The sequence below is a fragment of the Lithobates pipiens genome, unplaced genomic scaffold (assembly GCF_037356315.1).
Source record: "Lithobates pipiens isolate NorthernLeopardFrog02 unplaced genomic scaffold, aLitPip1_a1.2 Scaffold_22, whole genome shotgun sequence".
In the NCBI taxonomy this organism is placed as follows: domain Eukaryota; kingdom Metazoa; phylum Chordata; class Amphibia; order Anura; family Ranidae; genus Lithobates; species Lithobates pipiens.
The window spans coordinates 105,561,641-105,578,520 of NW_027507784.1; the positions used below are offsets into that span (position 1 = coordinate 105,561,641).

A 16,880-nucleotide genomic window follows, 5' to 3' on the forward strand; every position below is an offset into this window, starting at 1 on the left:
AAAGGGTTAAGGCAGGGCTGGAAAATGATTGTAGCCACACAAAATATTGACACTTTAGGCTCAATTTTGACATTTTCACTTAGGGGTTTACTCACTTTTGTTGCCAGCAGTTTAGACACTAATGGCTGTGTGTTGAGTTATTTTGAGGGGACAGCAAATTTAAACTGTTATACAAGCTGTATACTCACTACTTTACATTGTAGCAAAGTGTAATTTCTTCATTGTTGTCACATGAAAATATAGAAGAAAATATTTACAAAAATGTGAGGGGGGTGTACTCACTTTTGTGAGATTATATATATATATATATATATATATTTTTTACACACACACACACACACACACACACACACACACACACACACACACACACACACACACACACTTCTGCCCGGAGTTCAGCTTTAACTAATTATATATAAATGGATAAAACTAGGCATATGGATAATGAAGATAATGCTGGTCATCTCCTGAAAAAGTTAATGAGATCACACTCAGGTAGATGTACAATTCTCAGCTACACAATACTTTCATGGAGAGAAACTCCTCTGTCATTCCCCTTTACTAACTGAAATTAAAACTCTACTGAACAGTCATTGTTCTGTTGTTGAACAGCACAGCTAGTCGCGTGCATACAGTAATAAACAGCTACCTGTTTTGACAGCACTTCAGGGATCTTTAGGCCGGGTTCACACTGGTACGACAAACGCTCCGACATTGGGAGCTCATGTCGCATGACATGTGAAAATCAATGTTTCCCTATGAGAGCCATCTTAACTGGTCTGACACAAGTCAGTTCAACTTTGAAAATGCTCCCTGCACTACTTTGGTCAAACTTTAGTCCTACTTCAACCCATTGAATATTATTGAAGTCAGATTGCGGTCTTAACTGATCCAACTTTGGCATGCGACTTGTGCTCTGATGATCTTCAAGGGGAACTCCATGCCAAATTAAAAGAAAAAAAAAAAGGACATGGTTTCCCCCTCCAAGACCATACCAGGCCCTTCAGTTTGACATTTATTTTAAAGAGAATCCCCAAGCTGAAAAAAAATGGCGTGGGGTCCCCCCGAAAATCAATATCAGACCCTTATCCGAGTACGCAGACCGGCAGGTCAGGAAATGGGGTGGGGAGGAGCGAGTGCCCCCCCTCCCTGAACGGTGCCAGGCCGCATGCCCTCAACATGGGGGGTGGGTGCCTTGGGGTTTTGCTCCCCCCCACCCCAAAGCACCTTGTCCCCATGTTGATGAGGACAAGGGCCTCTTTCTGATAACCCTGGCCGTTGGTTGTCGGGGTCTGCAGGAGTGTGGCTTATCGGAATCTGGAAGCCCCCTTTAACAAGGGGTCCCCAGAGTGAACAAAAGTCCTGAATGGCTTAACTCCAATGTAAAAGTGCATATAAAAGCGAAGGAGAAGGCCTCACAAAATACAAGGCTGAGGGATCATCATCAGCATTCAGACTTTACAAAGAATGCAACAGGAAATGTAAGGGTGCAATTAGAGTGGCTAAGATAGAACACAAAAGACACATAGTGGAGGAGGGCAAAGAAAATCCCAAGAAATTCTTTAAGTATATAAACAGTAAAAGAGGGAGGACAGACCATATTGGCCCCATAAAGAGTAAGGAAGGAAATCTGGTTACAAAGGATGGTGAGATGGTGAAGGTATTGAATTTATTCTTCATGAGGGGATCAGGTGGCTTCAGTAACCAAAACTGCAGTGTTTATCTTCATGACACATCACAGGAAGCACCCTCATGGCTAACAGAGGACAGAATTAGAAATAGACTTGGAAAACATAAAAAGAATAAGTCACCGGGACCAGGTGGCTTGCACCCCGAGGGTTCTTATGGAACTCAGTCAAGTAATTGCTAGACCATTGTTCCTAAATTTTACTGACAGTATATAATATTTAAAAAAAGGGCCAAAATACATCCCTGGAAATTACAGACCAGTTAGCATAACATCAATAGTATGCAAGCTCTTGGAGGGGATGATAATAGACTATATACAAGATTTTATTAATGAAAACGGTATCATTAGCAGTATTCAGCATGGATTCATGAAGAATCGTTCTTGCCAAACCAATCTATCAACCTTCTATGAGGAGGTGAGCTGCCACCTAGATAAGGGGAGGCCTGTAGACATGGTGTATATGGATTTTGCAAAAGCATTTGACACAGTTCACCATAAACATTTACTGTACAAAGTAAGGTCCGTTGGCATGGACCATAGGGCGAGTACATGGATTGAAACTGGCTACAAGGGCGAGTTCAGAGGGTGGTGATAAATGAGGGAGTACTCGGAATGGTCAGAGGTGGAAAGTGAGGTCCCCCAGGGTTCTGCCATGGGACCAAACCTATTTAATATGTTCATAAAGGACCTGGAGGATGGGGTAAACAGTTCAATCTCTGTATCTGCAGACGATACCAAGCTAAGCAGGGCAATAACTTTTCCGCAAGATGTGGGAACCTTGCAAGTAGACCTGAACAAATTAATGGGGTGGGCAACTACATGGCAAATGAGGTTTAATGTGGAAAAATGTAAAATAATGCATTTGGGTGGCAAAAATATGAATGCAATCTACTCACTGGGGGGAGAACCTCTGTGGGAATCTAGGATGGAAAAGGACCTGGGGGTCCTAGTAGATAGGCTCAGCAATGACATGCAATGCCAAGCTTCTGCTAACAAAGCAAATGGAATATTGGCATGCATTAAAAAGGGGATTAACTCCAGAGATTAAATGATAATTGTCCCACTCTGCAAGACTCTGGTCTGTCCTCACCTGGAGTATGCTGTCCAGTTCTGGGCACCAGTCCCCAGGAAGGATGTGCTGGAAATGGAGCGAGTACAGAGAAGGGCAACAAAACGAATAAAGGGACTAGAGGACATTAGCTAGGAAGAACGGTTACGAGCACTAAACTTATTCTCTCTGGAGAAGAGACGCTTAAGAGGGGATATGATTTCAATTTACAAATACCATACTGGTGACTCCACAATAGGGATAAAACATTTCCGCGGAAGGGAGTTTAATAAGACTCGTGGCCACTCATTAAAATTAGAAGAAAAGACGTTCAGCCTTAAACTACGTAGAGGTTCCTTTACTGTAAGAGCGGCAAGGATGTGGAATTCCCTTCCACAGGTGGAGGTTTCAGCAGGGAGCATCGATAGTTTCAGAAAACTATTAGATAAGCACCTGAACGACCACAACATACAGGGAAATACAATGTAATACTGACATATAATCACACACACACACACACACACACACACACACACACACACACAGGTTGGACGTGATGGACTTGTGTCTTTTTTCAACCTCACCTACTATGTAACTATGTAACATTGTAGCAAAATGCAATTTCTTTACTGTTGTCACATGAAGAGATATAATAAAATATTTACAACAGTGCGAGGGGTGTACTCACTTTTGTGAGATTATATAGAGGCTGCAATATATCTAACATTTTGGGTTAAGTACCGATTTAAAAATGCAATCATTTAAACAATCATTTTATTCACAGTTAATGAGGCATTTAAATAAAGCACAACAAATTATCCAAGTCAAAACCAAGAGGGAACTAATTTGTTCCAAATATCAGTTGAAACGGCAGTGATTTGAAAAAAACAAGGACATACCACTAGAGGGCGAGCTTTACAAAGAAAAAAAAAGGATTGCCATGCATTGTCTCCAGATGAGGAAAATAAACACCTATTGCTGTTTCTGTAATCCAACGCAACAATATTGGATTTAATAACGAAATGAAACCAGCAAACAAAAAAAAATAGTACTAGGGTTAAAAAAAAAATTCAGGATAAAAGCGGCTAACACCCAATTTGTGATACCAATTCAACAAAGCAAATAAATATACAGTGCAGTGCTGGATACCTCTCAATAAAATAAATACGCAAATAAAAAAAAATACATTTGATTGGTCAATATTTCAGAACGAGAAAAAAAATACTATTATTAACTTCAAAAAAGTGCAATAATCCATAAAGTCTTTAATAATGTAAAAAAAAGTCTAAGGCTGCTTTCACACTGGGGCGAGAGCAGCGTCGGCGGTAAAGCGCCGCTATTTTTAGCGGCGCTTTACCGTCGTTTTAGCGGCGGTGTGCGGGCGCTAGCGGGGTGGTTTTAACCCCCGCTAGCGGCCGAAAAGGGGTTAAACCCGCCCGCAAAGCGGCGCTGCAGCGGCGCTTTGCCGGCGGTATTGCCGCGGTGTCCCATTGATTTCAATGGGTAGCAGCGGTATAGGAGCGGTGAATACACCGCTCCTTCACCGCTGCAAAGATGCGGCTGGCAGGACTTTTTTCACCGTCCTGCCAGCGCATCGCTCCAGTGTGAAAGCCCTCCGGCTTTCACACTGGAGTTAAAGGGGCCGGTTTTTTTCAGGCGTTACACAGGCGCTATTTATAGTATTATATTTTGTTGTGAAAGCAGCCTAATTTCATAACAAAAGAAATATAATAAGAATTCCCAGAAAGAATCTTCAGAGTAGTGTATAGATCACCATCTAGTGCCAACAGAAGTAAAATTCCGTGCTTATATATGGTAAATGACATTATAGCCTCTTACCAAATACTGTGGACAATGTATAAAAAAACAATAGTCAACAGTCCTTGTAAAATAAGTTCAGTATATACAGGTGTCTTCTCCATCCAGTGCACATTACCAGTGTGTTCACACTTCATGCCAAGTAAGACTATAAGCCTCTTACCCCACAGTATGAACCATTAGGAGTTAAATGGTCATAAGCGCTTCAGATGCAATTGGATCTCCCCAAACCACAGCTCATCTGACCATCCATGGCAGCAGTTAACAGCATCAAGTGGGAAAGCAATAAACACATACAGTATGTTCCAAACGTAACTTCTTTATTCTAGCAAACACAAAGCAGAAGTTCCACAGGAGCTACACAACATAGGATGCAGTTTAAACCATGCGGTTTCTGAAAGTTGAACTCCAGCTGGCGGATAACGTGATGATGTCAGGTCTAAGCCACACCCAATGCGCTTCATCAGGAAATTATGTAATCGGGGGGATCCCAGGTGTATCCAGCAGCGGGGTCAAAAATAGTCCTGCCCCAGGGACATCCGAGAAAGCCTCAAAGGGGTAGAATATACCCCATGCAGAAATTTGACCTGTATCAACTTGTCTCTGGAAGAGATGACCAGCTTGAGACCCTGTTTCAGACAGTCCTCCTCTTTATCCAGAGAGGGAACATCTTTTCAAATTTCCCACAAGCGCTCTATCTTAGGGGAGTTGACACACAGCAGCGCACCATACAGTGAGGATAGAGATTTTTTTTTTTTTTTTAGGTCTCCCTGGACCAGCAGCTCTGGAGAATGGGTAGTTGTGAAAATTGTGAAAAAGAGAGAAAAAGACACAGGCGCCTCCGATTTAAGTCTGTCAATTTTAATGGAAAAGGGTGCATTAAAAACTCACATTTAAAGGTATTTGTATGAAGGCACAAGAATGTCCAATGGATCGCACTGCCACTGTCCAGGCTGTCTGCTGCAACCATGTCTGGCTAGTCTAGATGGAGCTGGCATCCTGTCCAGCAGGAATCTTTGGCACTCGATCATGTCCAAACAGAGGTTTGGAGCGCAGGTGGGGACCAAAGGAGAGCGCTGGAGTGCAGCGCAGAGCTGGATGGCATCACGGACGGAAATTGTGCTCTGGCCGCATGCTGCCGCTAAAAAATACCAAAAGATCTCCCTTGGCAAGTGGAAAAGACGGGAAAGCTGGGGGAAGGGTAGCAAGAACCCAGAAGGCATTATATCAGCCAAAGTCTTGACACGATGCCTCACCCACATTTGAGGGTCAGGGATAGAACAAAAAAGGGCGGAGAGTAGAATTCCCCCATAATCCAAACTCTATACATAGCCTGTGCAGGATCCTGGACTGTATCATCTGCTTTGCGCTTCCTATACACTATATTATGAACCATTTAACTCTTAAAGTTTCACTAAACCCACATCATAAAAATAAAAACTTTTAATAAATACTCTAATGCTGTTAATGCTCAGTCACTATGAGATTTCTTTTCTTTATTCTGCAAAAAATCTGGTTGATCCTGCTGCTCTCTATTTCCACCTTCTGTTCATGTCTCCAATTCAGCTAGGGATTTTGCAGCTGTGGTGGCCAACACTGCACCTGCTCGGTTTTCAGTGAGTTTCTATGCTGAGCATTTCCTCCCGATCACATCTGAGCAGCCCATGTGACTATAGAGTCACACATGTGAGTGTATACACAGTGGTAAATGACAGCCCACTCCCTCCCTCCTCCATGCCCACTAACCAGCTAAGCACACTGTGGGTGGGATATTACATATAGATTAATGGTGGCTTTACCACCCTCTTATTTTAAGACACAGACTGGAGGGACATGACACAGCTTGTGACTAGCAGAAATCCACCCACACCATGTTATTTCCACAAAATAATAAAGATTTGATATATATATATTTTTGAATGACACTTTAAAACAGTTTATTGATATTATTTATTTTTACTCTGTATTCCAAAGGCTGTTTTATTATTTGGAATATGTGACCAGCAGCAGAGGCTAGAAGCTTCTCCTGCTTGTTTCCCTGCAGACAGGCTTGGAAAGATCTGGGTCATGTGACAGCTCTAGATCGATTATGAAAAAGGTACTTGGATGTTTTTTTTGTTTTTTTTTTATAAATACAGTGCAATAATCCATACACAGAAAGAGAATTGATAATGTAAATTAAACAGTGTGCATTTAGTATCACTTTAGCGATCCATACTGTGGGGTAAGAGGCTGACAGAGACTTGGCATTAAGTGCTACTAGACTGATGAAGACACCTGTATATGCTGAATTTATTTAACAAGCGCTGTGGAGCATTGTTTTTTTTTTATACATTGTCCACATTATTTGGAAAGAGGCTATTATTATTGCTGGTGTTCTCTAATACAGGCATCTGCAGGAGTTAAAGTGGGTGTTTTTGACGCAATGCTTTGCAGCAGGGCTCATTCCTGCACTCCAACTAGAGTATATGGGAGAGGTTGCAGTGTCGTGGCACCAGCAAGCAGTGCCTAAGGCCCAATTTTTCAGCCCCTGTTTAACAGGGCCATGTTAAACAGGGGCTTTCTTGATATAATATTTCACAGCAGGGCCTGTTCCTGCACCCAGTGAGAGTAACTGTGAGGACTTATAGTGTTGTGGCACCAGCACCACCACAACCACCAAAGGCCTAATTTTCTACTACTATTCAACAATGGCATGTAATTACAATTCTTGATATCGTTCACAGTAGGGCGCTCACCAAGGGTCACTTTGAGGGCTTACAGTGTTGTGGCAACACCAACACCTTAGGCACACATTTCTGCAGAGCATATAGGGCAGGCCCCTACTTTCAAACATCCAACTTGCAAACGGAAGGAGACAACAGGAAGCGAGATGAAAAAAGACGGACAGCCAAAAAAATTATACAGGGGTGATAACACTTCAATATGTTTTCCCAAAAGCTTAAAAATTGATTTTTTGACTGGAGCTACACTTTAAAAATGTACCAGTTCAAAATGACAAACAGATTCTACTTAACACAACAAACCTACACACTCTCTGTCTTTTTTGCACCGCCTGTATACTGCTGTTCTGAGTATATAGGGCCTGGGGGCCCCACGCCTTTCCTTTTTTTAATTTGGGTACGGGGTTCCCCTTAATATCCGTATAAGACCCAAAGGGGCTGGTAATGGGCCCCCATGCCATTTTCTTTTCAATGATTTTCATCCGTATTGCTGGAACCAGACATGACATTAAAACCACAAGCAGTTTTAAATTACTTTTCTTACGTTAAATGTCATTTTGTGCAGGTACTGTTCTAAACACGGGGAACACGTGCCACTTCACAGGCATACTATAGACACCCCCCAGGCACAATATTTAAATGAATATTTCACTTTTTTTTTTCACTTTAATCGTCATTAAAATTAGTGCTCCCGAAAAAAACGGGCGTTTTTAAAAATATATTTGGCATTGACCCATGTCCCCTGGGGCAGGAGCCAGGTCCCCAAACCCTTTTTAGGACAATATTTAGCATATTAGCCATTAAAATTAGCACTTTTTATTTCTAACATTCGAGTCCCATAGACTTCAATGGGGTTCTAAAGTTTGCACAAATTTTTGGTCCGTTCGAAAGTTCTGGTGTGAACCGAACCGGGGGGGGTTCGACTCATCCCTATTTATTAAATATATAAAGGTGCATACAAAACTAGTGTTAAAATTCCAAATGACTAATTGGTTGCACGTGGCGCTATTACCTGTGTACCTTTCAGTAAACGTACCCTCACCTCCTCAGTGATCCTATCTCAAACCATAAATTGTGTGATCAATAACAAATTATATAAATATTTATCACTCAGTGAATACCCAAATTTACATTTAGATTACATATACAGTGACAAATATAAACAAATGTGAATATAGTCCATCCACCAAACAATATTTAAGAATATCCAGATTACAGAAAGTCTTTCTATAAATGCGTGAACAAATCTCCAGTGTTCAGATTCCTTTTTACAAGTGACTCCTTCACCACACCATCCGTGATTTATGATCCCCCCTTCGTGAAAACACTCACCGACTGATAAGCCTTACACTCTCGTGTGAGGCTAAAAGGGCTTTCAAAAAATCTCTCAAGATGAAATTCAGACACCAGCACATCCGATTTGATCTTCTCCACTTACGCACTTCATTGTATATATATATATACCTTCCCCAAGCTTTGGAATGAATTTTTCTGGAATTCCTTTTTCACTTAGGACAGTAAAATGCTGCCACAACCTCAGGACACAAGACCCAGAAACGGAGTACCATGGGACCTCAGAAGCAGAGAACCTGTGACTGTACACAGCACTGACTGAGGAACACCCACCACACCGCCCATATACAAAGGACAGGAGGAGTACAGACAACCCTGGACGTACACTGCTTCTCCCAACGCAGACGCGTCATCCCTATTTATTAGTAATACAATGAGCATCGCTGTAAAGAGGCATTCTTCTTTGCAGCCAATCACATCTGCAAAAGCCAAATGCAATATTAGCTAAACATGAAGTTTTACCAGAAAATTACTTACCGTACTAAAGTGCTTTTCTAGATTTGCTGTGAAAAGGAATACCTCCTTGCTACAGACCCCACTTTCTAAAAAAAAACAAAATTCCCTTGGTCTCATTAATCTGCAACTGAGGACAATAACCAGCACATTATTTGTGCGCCAACAGTGGACTTGGGTTTCACGCACTTAAGTTGCAAAGTGAGCTCTTGGCACGATTTAGTGTTTCATTGAGTTGGTAAGTTTAATACTGATGATCTTCTAGCAAAGCATTTGCTTCCCATTACACTGCTCAAAAAACACACTCTTAGAACCTGGGCCTTCATGCAGCCCTCTCCATCCTAAACAGCAGCCAAGAGTCATGGCAGAATCAGATATACTTACACAGACGGAGCAGATCAAGCTTGAAAGAATAGCGCTTTTAGCCCAGAGCTGTGAGGATCTGGCATTGCTGTTCCCAGTACAGGACAAGGTGAGTATACGGAAAAAACGGGTTAGTATAGTGTATAGGCTTAACTTAGGGGTTGTTTGGTTGATGTTGGAGTCAGGGATTAGGAAGTATAGGCTACATTTTATTGTTAGGGTTAAATGCTACGTTTATTTAAAAAAATAATAATAAATACACATTTTTTTTGCAGGAAAAAATGTGCATTTATTATTCATTATTATTTTTCACACATGAGCCTGCAAAGCATTGCACCTGCGATCAGTTTATCGCTGATGCAATGCCAGGCTTTTGCAGACTATTCTTCCAGCTCCCTGCCTGTAAAGGTACAGGGGTGTGGTTTTAGGTAACAACATGTTACACTATAATAATACAGGTATGTAACAGGCTGAAAAGGTGGTGTTAGCTTTTAACCACTTGCCGCCCACCCTATTACAAAAAGACGACGGCAAAGTGGTTTGATAATCCTGACGGGACGTCATATGACGTCCTCAGGATTATGAGCCGCTGCGCGCCCCCGGGGGCGCGCATCGCGGCGATCGTTGTTGCTGGGTGTCAGTCTGACACCCGGCAACTACGATCTTGGTAAAGAGTCTCCGACGGAGACTCTTTACCACGTGATCAGCCGTGTCCAATCACGGCTGATCACAGTGTAAATGGGAAGAGCCGGTGATCGGCTTTTCCTCACTCGCGTCTGTCAGATGCGAATAGAGAAGAGCCGATCGGCTGCTCCTCTGACAGGGGGGGTCTGTGCTGATCGATTATCAGCACAGCCCCCCCGAGGATGCCCACACTGGACCACCAGGGACGCCACCAGGGAAAAGGTAATCCTCCCTAGACCACCAGGAATGCCAATGGTCAGCACAATGGATGCCAATCAGTGCCCACAATGGGCATCACTGATTGGCATGCATTATTGTTTGGCACTGATTGGCATCCATTAGTACAGTATAACACCAATGCCGCCTATGAGTGCCCACCTGTGCCGCCTATGAGTGCCCACCTGTTATGAGTGCCCACCTGTGCCGCCTATCAGTGCCCACCTGTGCCGCCTATCAGTGCCCACCCGTGCCGCCTATCCATGCCCATCTGTGCTGCCTATCCATGCCAATCCGTGCCAGCTATCAGTGCCAATTTGTGCCACCTATCAGTGTCCATCCATGTCGCCCATCTGTGTCGCCCATCCGTGTCGCCCATCCGTGCCGCCTATCAGTGTCCATCAATGCCACCTCATCAGTGCCACTTCATTGGTGCCCATCAGTGCCGCCTTATCAGTGCCCATCAGTGAAGGAGAAAACGTACTTATTTACAAAGTTTTGAAACTGAAACAAAAAAAAACATTTTTTTTTTCAAAATTTTCGGTATTTTTTTATTTGTAGCGCAAAAAATAAAAACCGTAGAGGTTATCAAATACCACCAAAAGAAAGCTCTATTTGTGGCAAAAAAATGATAAAAATTTCATTTGGGTACAGTGCACCATGACTGCGCAATTGTCATTCAAAGTGCAACAGCGCTGAAAGCTCAAAATTGGTCTGGGCAGGAAGGTGTTTAAGTGCCCGGTATTGAAGTGGTTAAAGAAGAACTCTCATGGGCATTTAAAAAATTAAACATAAGTCCATACATTCATGCCTAAACCCCTGTATTATAATCTTCAATGAAACAGCATTGAAATGTGAGGAAATTGGATTTTTGACTTACCTGTAAAATCCCTTTCTTGAAGTACATCACCAGACACAGGAGAGTAAATTCTCACACCATTGGGTTATGCTGCACCTCCACATGACTGGATGCTGGCAAATAGCAAAGTTTGGACTTTACCCCATCTGCATACCCCCTTCCACTCACAGCATTGCCTCTGTTTTGTCAGCAAGCAGTGTCAGAGTGAAAACAGAGGGGAGGGACATGTGTCCTGTGATGTACTCCAAGAAAGGGTCAAAAATATTGTTTTCCTAAATGTACATCACAGGATACAGAAGAGTTAATTCTTAGACCATTGGGACATCCAAAAGCAATCCCATGAGGGGCAGACAACAGCAAACAACAGTTAACAAGTCCACCAAGAAAACAAGAGGCTGGTGTCCGCTAAGGAACATCCACCTAGTGAAACTTGGCAAATATCAATGTAGAAGGGCAGGTGGCAGCCTATCAGGCTTGGAAAACAAGGGCCTGATGCTGAAAAAAAAACCATGAAGCATGAACACTTCTGATGGAGTGAGCCTTTACAGGAAACAAGGAACCTTCATCTTTGTGTTGCATGCCTGAGTAATAATCTGCCAAATCCACCTTGCAATTGTGGATTAAGAGGAATTCTGTCCCTCCTGGGAGCCCCCAGGCAATAAAAACAGTGTCAGATTGACAAAGCGAGGACATGGGCGTGAGACAAATGCACACAGCCCTAACCACATCCAGACAGTGAAGAGCAAGCTCCTTAAGATGCTTAGGAGCTGGCCAAAAGTATGGCAACATTATGTCCTGATTTAAATGAAATGCCAAGACCACCTTGGGCAGAAAGGAGGTTCCAGGTCTCAAAACAACCCAGTCTTTGTGAAGTGAAAGAAACAGTTCCTTACAGCAGGGTGCAAGTTCAGACACCCAAACTAAGGTGATGGCACCAAGAAATACAACATTGAGGGAAAGAAGAGGGAGAGAAATGTCCTAAATTGGTTTAAATATTGTTATGTGATCGGCCGACAACACCATATTGGGGTCCCTTAGGGTCAGTAGAGATGTACTGGTGGTACAATGTGAGCTACCCCCTGGACAAAAGCTCTGACCAAAGAATGTGAAGTCAGCTCTATCTGTAAAAGTATTTCCAAGGCAGAAACCTGACCTTTAACAGGGCCAGGGAATTATCCAAGCCCAAGTGAAGATCACAGACTCTAGAAGTCCCCTGTGCTTCTGAATTAGGCATCCACAGCCAAGCTATTAAAGCTAGCGATGGAACACAGGTCCCTGAGAAACAAGGGCCGGACAATCCAGTAGGGCCCACGGAGATCCTGCTAGGAGTCAAACCACACTAAATTATGAAAAGTATTGCGACACCTGCCTTTACACACACATGAACTTTAATGGCATCCCAGTTTTAGTCCGTAGGGTTCAATATTGAGTTGGCCTGCCCTTTGCAGTTATAACAGTTTCAACTCTTCTGGGAAGGCTGTCCACAGGGTTTAGGAGTGTGTCTATGGGAATGTTTGATCATTCTTCCAGAAGTACATTTGTGAGGTCAGGCACTGATGTGGACGAGAAGGCCTGACTCACAGTCTTGGCTCTAATTCATCCCAAAGATGTTCTATCGGGATGAGATCAGGAATGTCCAGGCCAGTCAAGTTCCTCCACTCCCTCATCCATGTCTTCATGGACCTTATTTTGTGCACTGGTCCAAATCATTTGGTGGAGGCGGGATTATGGTGTGGGGTTGCTCTTCAGGGGTTGGGCTTGGCCCCTTAGTTTCAGTGAAGGGAACTCTTAAGGTGTCAGCATACCAAGACATTTTGGACAATTTCATTCTCAAAACTTTGTAGGAACAGTTTGAGGATAAAGACATGGATGAGAGAGTTTGGGGTGGAGGAACTTGACTGGCCTGCGCAGAGTCCTGACCTCAACCTGAAAGAATGCCTTTTGGATGAATTAGAGTGAGCCAGGCCTTCTCATTCAAGATCATTGCATGACCTCACAAATGTGCTTCTGGAAGAATGGTCAAACATTCCCATAGACACTCCTAAATCTTGTGGACAGCCTTCCCAGAAGAGTTAACGCTGGTATAGCTTCAAAAGGTGGGCTAACTCAATATTGAACCCTATGGACTAAGACTGGGATGCCATTAAAGTTCATGTGCATGTAAAGGCAGGCGTCCCAATACTTTTGATAATATAGTGTATGTCCAAGTAATTGAGTTCAAAACATAGGTCACCACAGTTACTGTGAAAGAGCATCCCTATAACCAGGGTGGGGACAGTAGCTGCAATTTATATTTAATATACAAACAATACAATATACAAATCATACAATTAAGACATACAGTAAAGCACAATAATAACATGTGAGGATAGCTGTATTTAACTACTCCTTTCTCATTTATACAAACAGCTGTCCCTACATATTCACTCTTTGAAATCATTGGTTGATAGTTGTCTTCATGTGTCATATACCAATATATGTACTTTATGTAGTGTATATATTGCATTGTAACATAAGTTGCGGGAATATAAATGTTAACATGAGCATCACAAGCTTCTGATAGCTTCCCTTTTTCTCTTTGTGGCACAAGCCTGCTATGCAGATGTAAGAGGAGACATTAACAGCAACGCCATTTTCACTTGCTATGGAGGTAAAATGTGAAAATATGACTCTCATAACACTGTGGACGGGATCTGAAGCAGGAGTCCACTTTATAATTACAGAAAACTCCTAACACAACATACAGTATTATTCAATCATGCCAACTTTCAGTGGTTTTCCAATTTCAACTGTGGCAAACACCTTTGTTTTAGGAATTCTGGTCAAAGGCAGAGTCGTGACCCTTGGACCTCCACTAGTTCAGCTGTTAAATATGGGTTTTGAGCAACAAAGAATGAATTTAGTGGCATCTACAATGAATTTGCAATATACAGAAAAAAACCTGAGCAGTTCTAAAACTTTCTAGTGCCTACAAGTTATTTTACATTGTTAAAGTCCAAGGGTGATCACTCCTGCCCAGGGCCCTCTTTACCGCAGGGCAAAACGGGGCATCTGCCCAGGGCCCCCCCATTGTTGAGGGGCCCAAAGCAGCTGCCCCTGGTCTACACAGGCAGAAGCTGCTCCAAGCCACAGACATGCAGTAAGTTACATCTGCTCTTCTGCAGCCCCACTCTGACGTTATATAGCTCACCCTACGAATATGCTCAGTTTTGAAAGGGGGGAGGAGGGGGGATGATGCCAGAAGAATGTGTATTGACGGGGGTGAGCTCCAAACTGGAATTTGGGGGGAGGAGAGCTCTGTACTGGGGGGGGGGCTCGGGTGTACACAGCACACCCCTATCCTGCACTCTGTACACAGCACAACCCTAAACCCTGCACTCCATACAAAGCTCACCCCCAAACCCTGCACTCCATACAAAGCTCACCCCTAAACCCTGCACTCCATACACAGCTCACCCCTAAACCCTGCACTCCATACACAGCTCACCCCTAAACCCTGCACTCCATACACAGCTCACCCCTAAACCCTGCACTCCATACACAGCTCACCCCTAAACCCTGCACTCTATACACAGGTCACCCCTAAATCCTGCATTCTGTACATAGCTCACCCCTCAATCCTGCACTGTGTATATAGCTCACACCTGCACACTGCTCTACTACAGGTGGTATAACTAGTGATTTATTTCTGGCAGCCTGTCCTCAAGGATACTGCTCCTATTGGGCTCTGTTCCTAGCTGCACTCAGTTAACCTTCATAGCTGTGTGTACTCTGATCATTGCTAATAGCAAGTTCTAGAAATGTTCTGTCTATTGGCAGCTCCCCTCACCTCTCCAGTCCATTGTGTGCAGGCAGTAAGGAGATGATGTTCTGTAACCTTCAGCAACCAATCATTGAGCTGTATTGATGTGCTGTGACCTCTAGCAACCAATAATTAAGTGGTAATGATGCACAGTAGCCTCTAGCAACAGATCACTGAGCAGTAATAATATGCAGCAACCAGTGAGCAGTAAATATGTAACCTCTAGCAACCAGTCAGTGAGTGGTAATGATGTGCAGTAGCCTCTAGTAACCAATCGGTTAGCAGAAATTATGTGCTGTAACCTCTAGCAACTAATCAATGAATCATAATGTTTGCGGTAACCTCTAGCATCCAGTCAATGAGCAGTAATGATATGCTGTAACCTCTGGCAACCAATCGCAAATTGCTGCCTGTCCTGACCCTGGAGGGCCCAAATGAAATGTTTTTCCCAGGGTCCAATCAATATTAAAGATGGCCCTGCTCCTGCCTTTAAGAAAGAACATTTCTTAGACTGGAGAAGGTCTTCAAGTATATTTATACGCATAAATATGTTTTCCAATCTTGAATATGTAGAAAAGAAAGTAATGGTAATATGAGATGAACACAAGGGAAATGAAAAAGTATACAATGAATAGTCTACTACACATATCTACACATCAACACTACTAGGAGAATCCACACACATGCAGACTTACTGGGACTGAAGCAGGTATGTGTACATTGGAATTGGTGATTGAGGCAGGAATAGCAACAGGCATGGTTTGTCCATTAGGTAGATGTAACAAGAGAGGAAAAGGACCTGGAACTGGTCTGAGGATAGAAAAAAAAGCAGGGTTCTCACCTTAAAAACAAGCTAACCACAGGCATGAGAAATAAGGGAAAAATAGAAACACATATGTTGTGGCCATTTATGCAAGGCAAAAAAAAAAAAAAGGGTGTTAATCAAAAGATAACTATTCGTTATATTTTTCTAGTCTAAAGCTGATAAGAAACCAAAACTCCCTTCATTTTCAATTAATTTTGTTTTCATAAAAGCGAGACATTTAGAATGCTATGTTGCTCAAATTACCTGTAATAAGTGTGAGTTTTACATTACCAACTCAAAGAAAGCTATTCTTTGGCCAATATATACGTAATATATATTTTTATTTAACTACAGTAATCTTTTTGCACTGCATATTGTGACTATACCATTCAAGAAGGTACACAAGACTCATTTCAAAAAGTAATAACGTTGCTCCCATTCAGAAATGCTACTTTGTAATGCAAAATTCATTTTTGCATTAAAATGTCTGTTTTAAAGTGAAAACAGGGATTGGCGAGTCAAAATAGCTATAGTTTGCTCTGACAAAATTCTAAAAGAAGTTGTACATTGACTGTGCCTTCACTTTGCTACACCTGTGCTGACGTACGGAGGGACCCTGCTCAGCATGCTGGACATTCCATAAGGGTACTGATTTGCAATGCTGCGATTTCACACTCCTTTTACCAAAATGGCACAGCAGCTGCAAAACACGTCCCTGCAAGGATAAACATAGGGGCTATCGTAGGTGTTCCTACCTTCTGTTGATGGAAAGTGCTGTTGATATAACTTTTATTACTGTGAAGCCAGATACTAAGAAAAGCTTCCAGAAATGGACATTGTACATCCTAAAAGTGGACCTAACCTCAGAGCTATTTGGTTATGTGGATACATGGCAAGTAATGGATCCCTGTAACATCTGCAGGTGTTTAATACATCTCTAAGGCTAACCATACACACATAGATTTCTCTCTCTAATAAATTTGTCCATCCACGCTATACAGCATGGATGGAAAAGCCTCCCCTGCCAACACTTCTGCCTAGCAGTACTTGGATCGTTGGTTCG

General features: G+C 42.6%; 1 protein-coding gene across 3 annotated transcripts in view; it reads right to left on the bottom strand.

The window, feature by feature from the left end:
• Nucleotides 1-16,880, bottom strand: part of ATF2 (activating transcription factor 2) — a 176,891-nt gene that overhangs the window by 105,266 nt on the left and 54,745 nt on the right. For all 3 annotated transcript variants that reach the window (XM_077448059.1, XM_077448060.1, XM_077448058.1), the window contains one exon: nucleotides 15,708-15,822. In XM_077448059.1, the coding sequence (XP_077304185.1) occupies nucleotides 15,708-15,822 (115 nt within the window). The remainder of the gene's footprint in view (nucleotides 1-15,707; nucleotides 15,823-16,880) is intronic.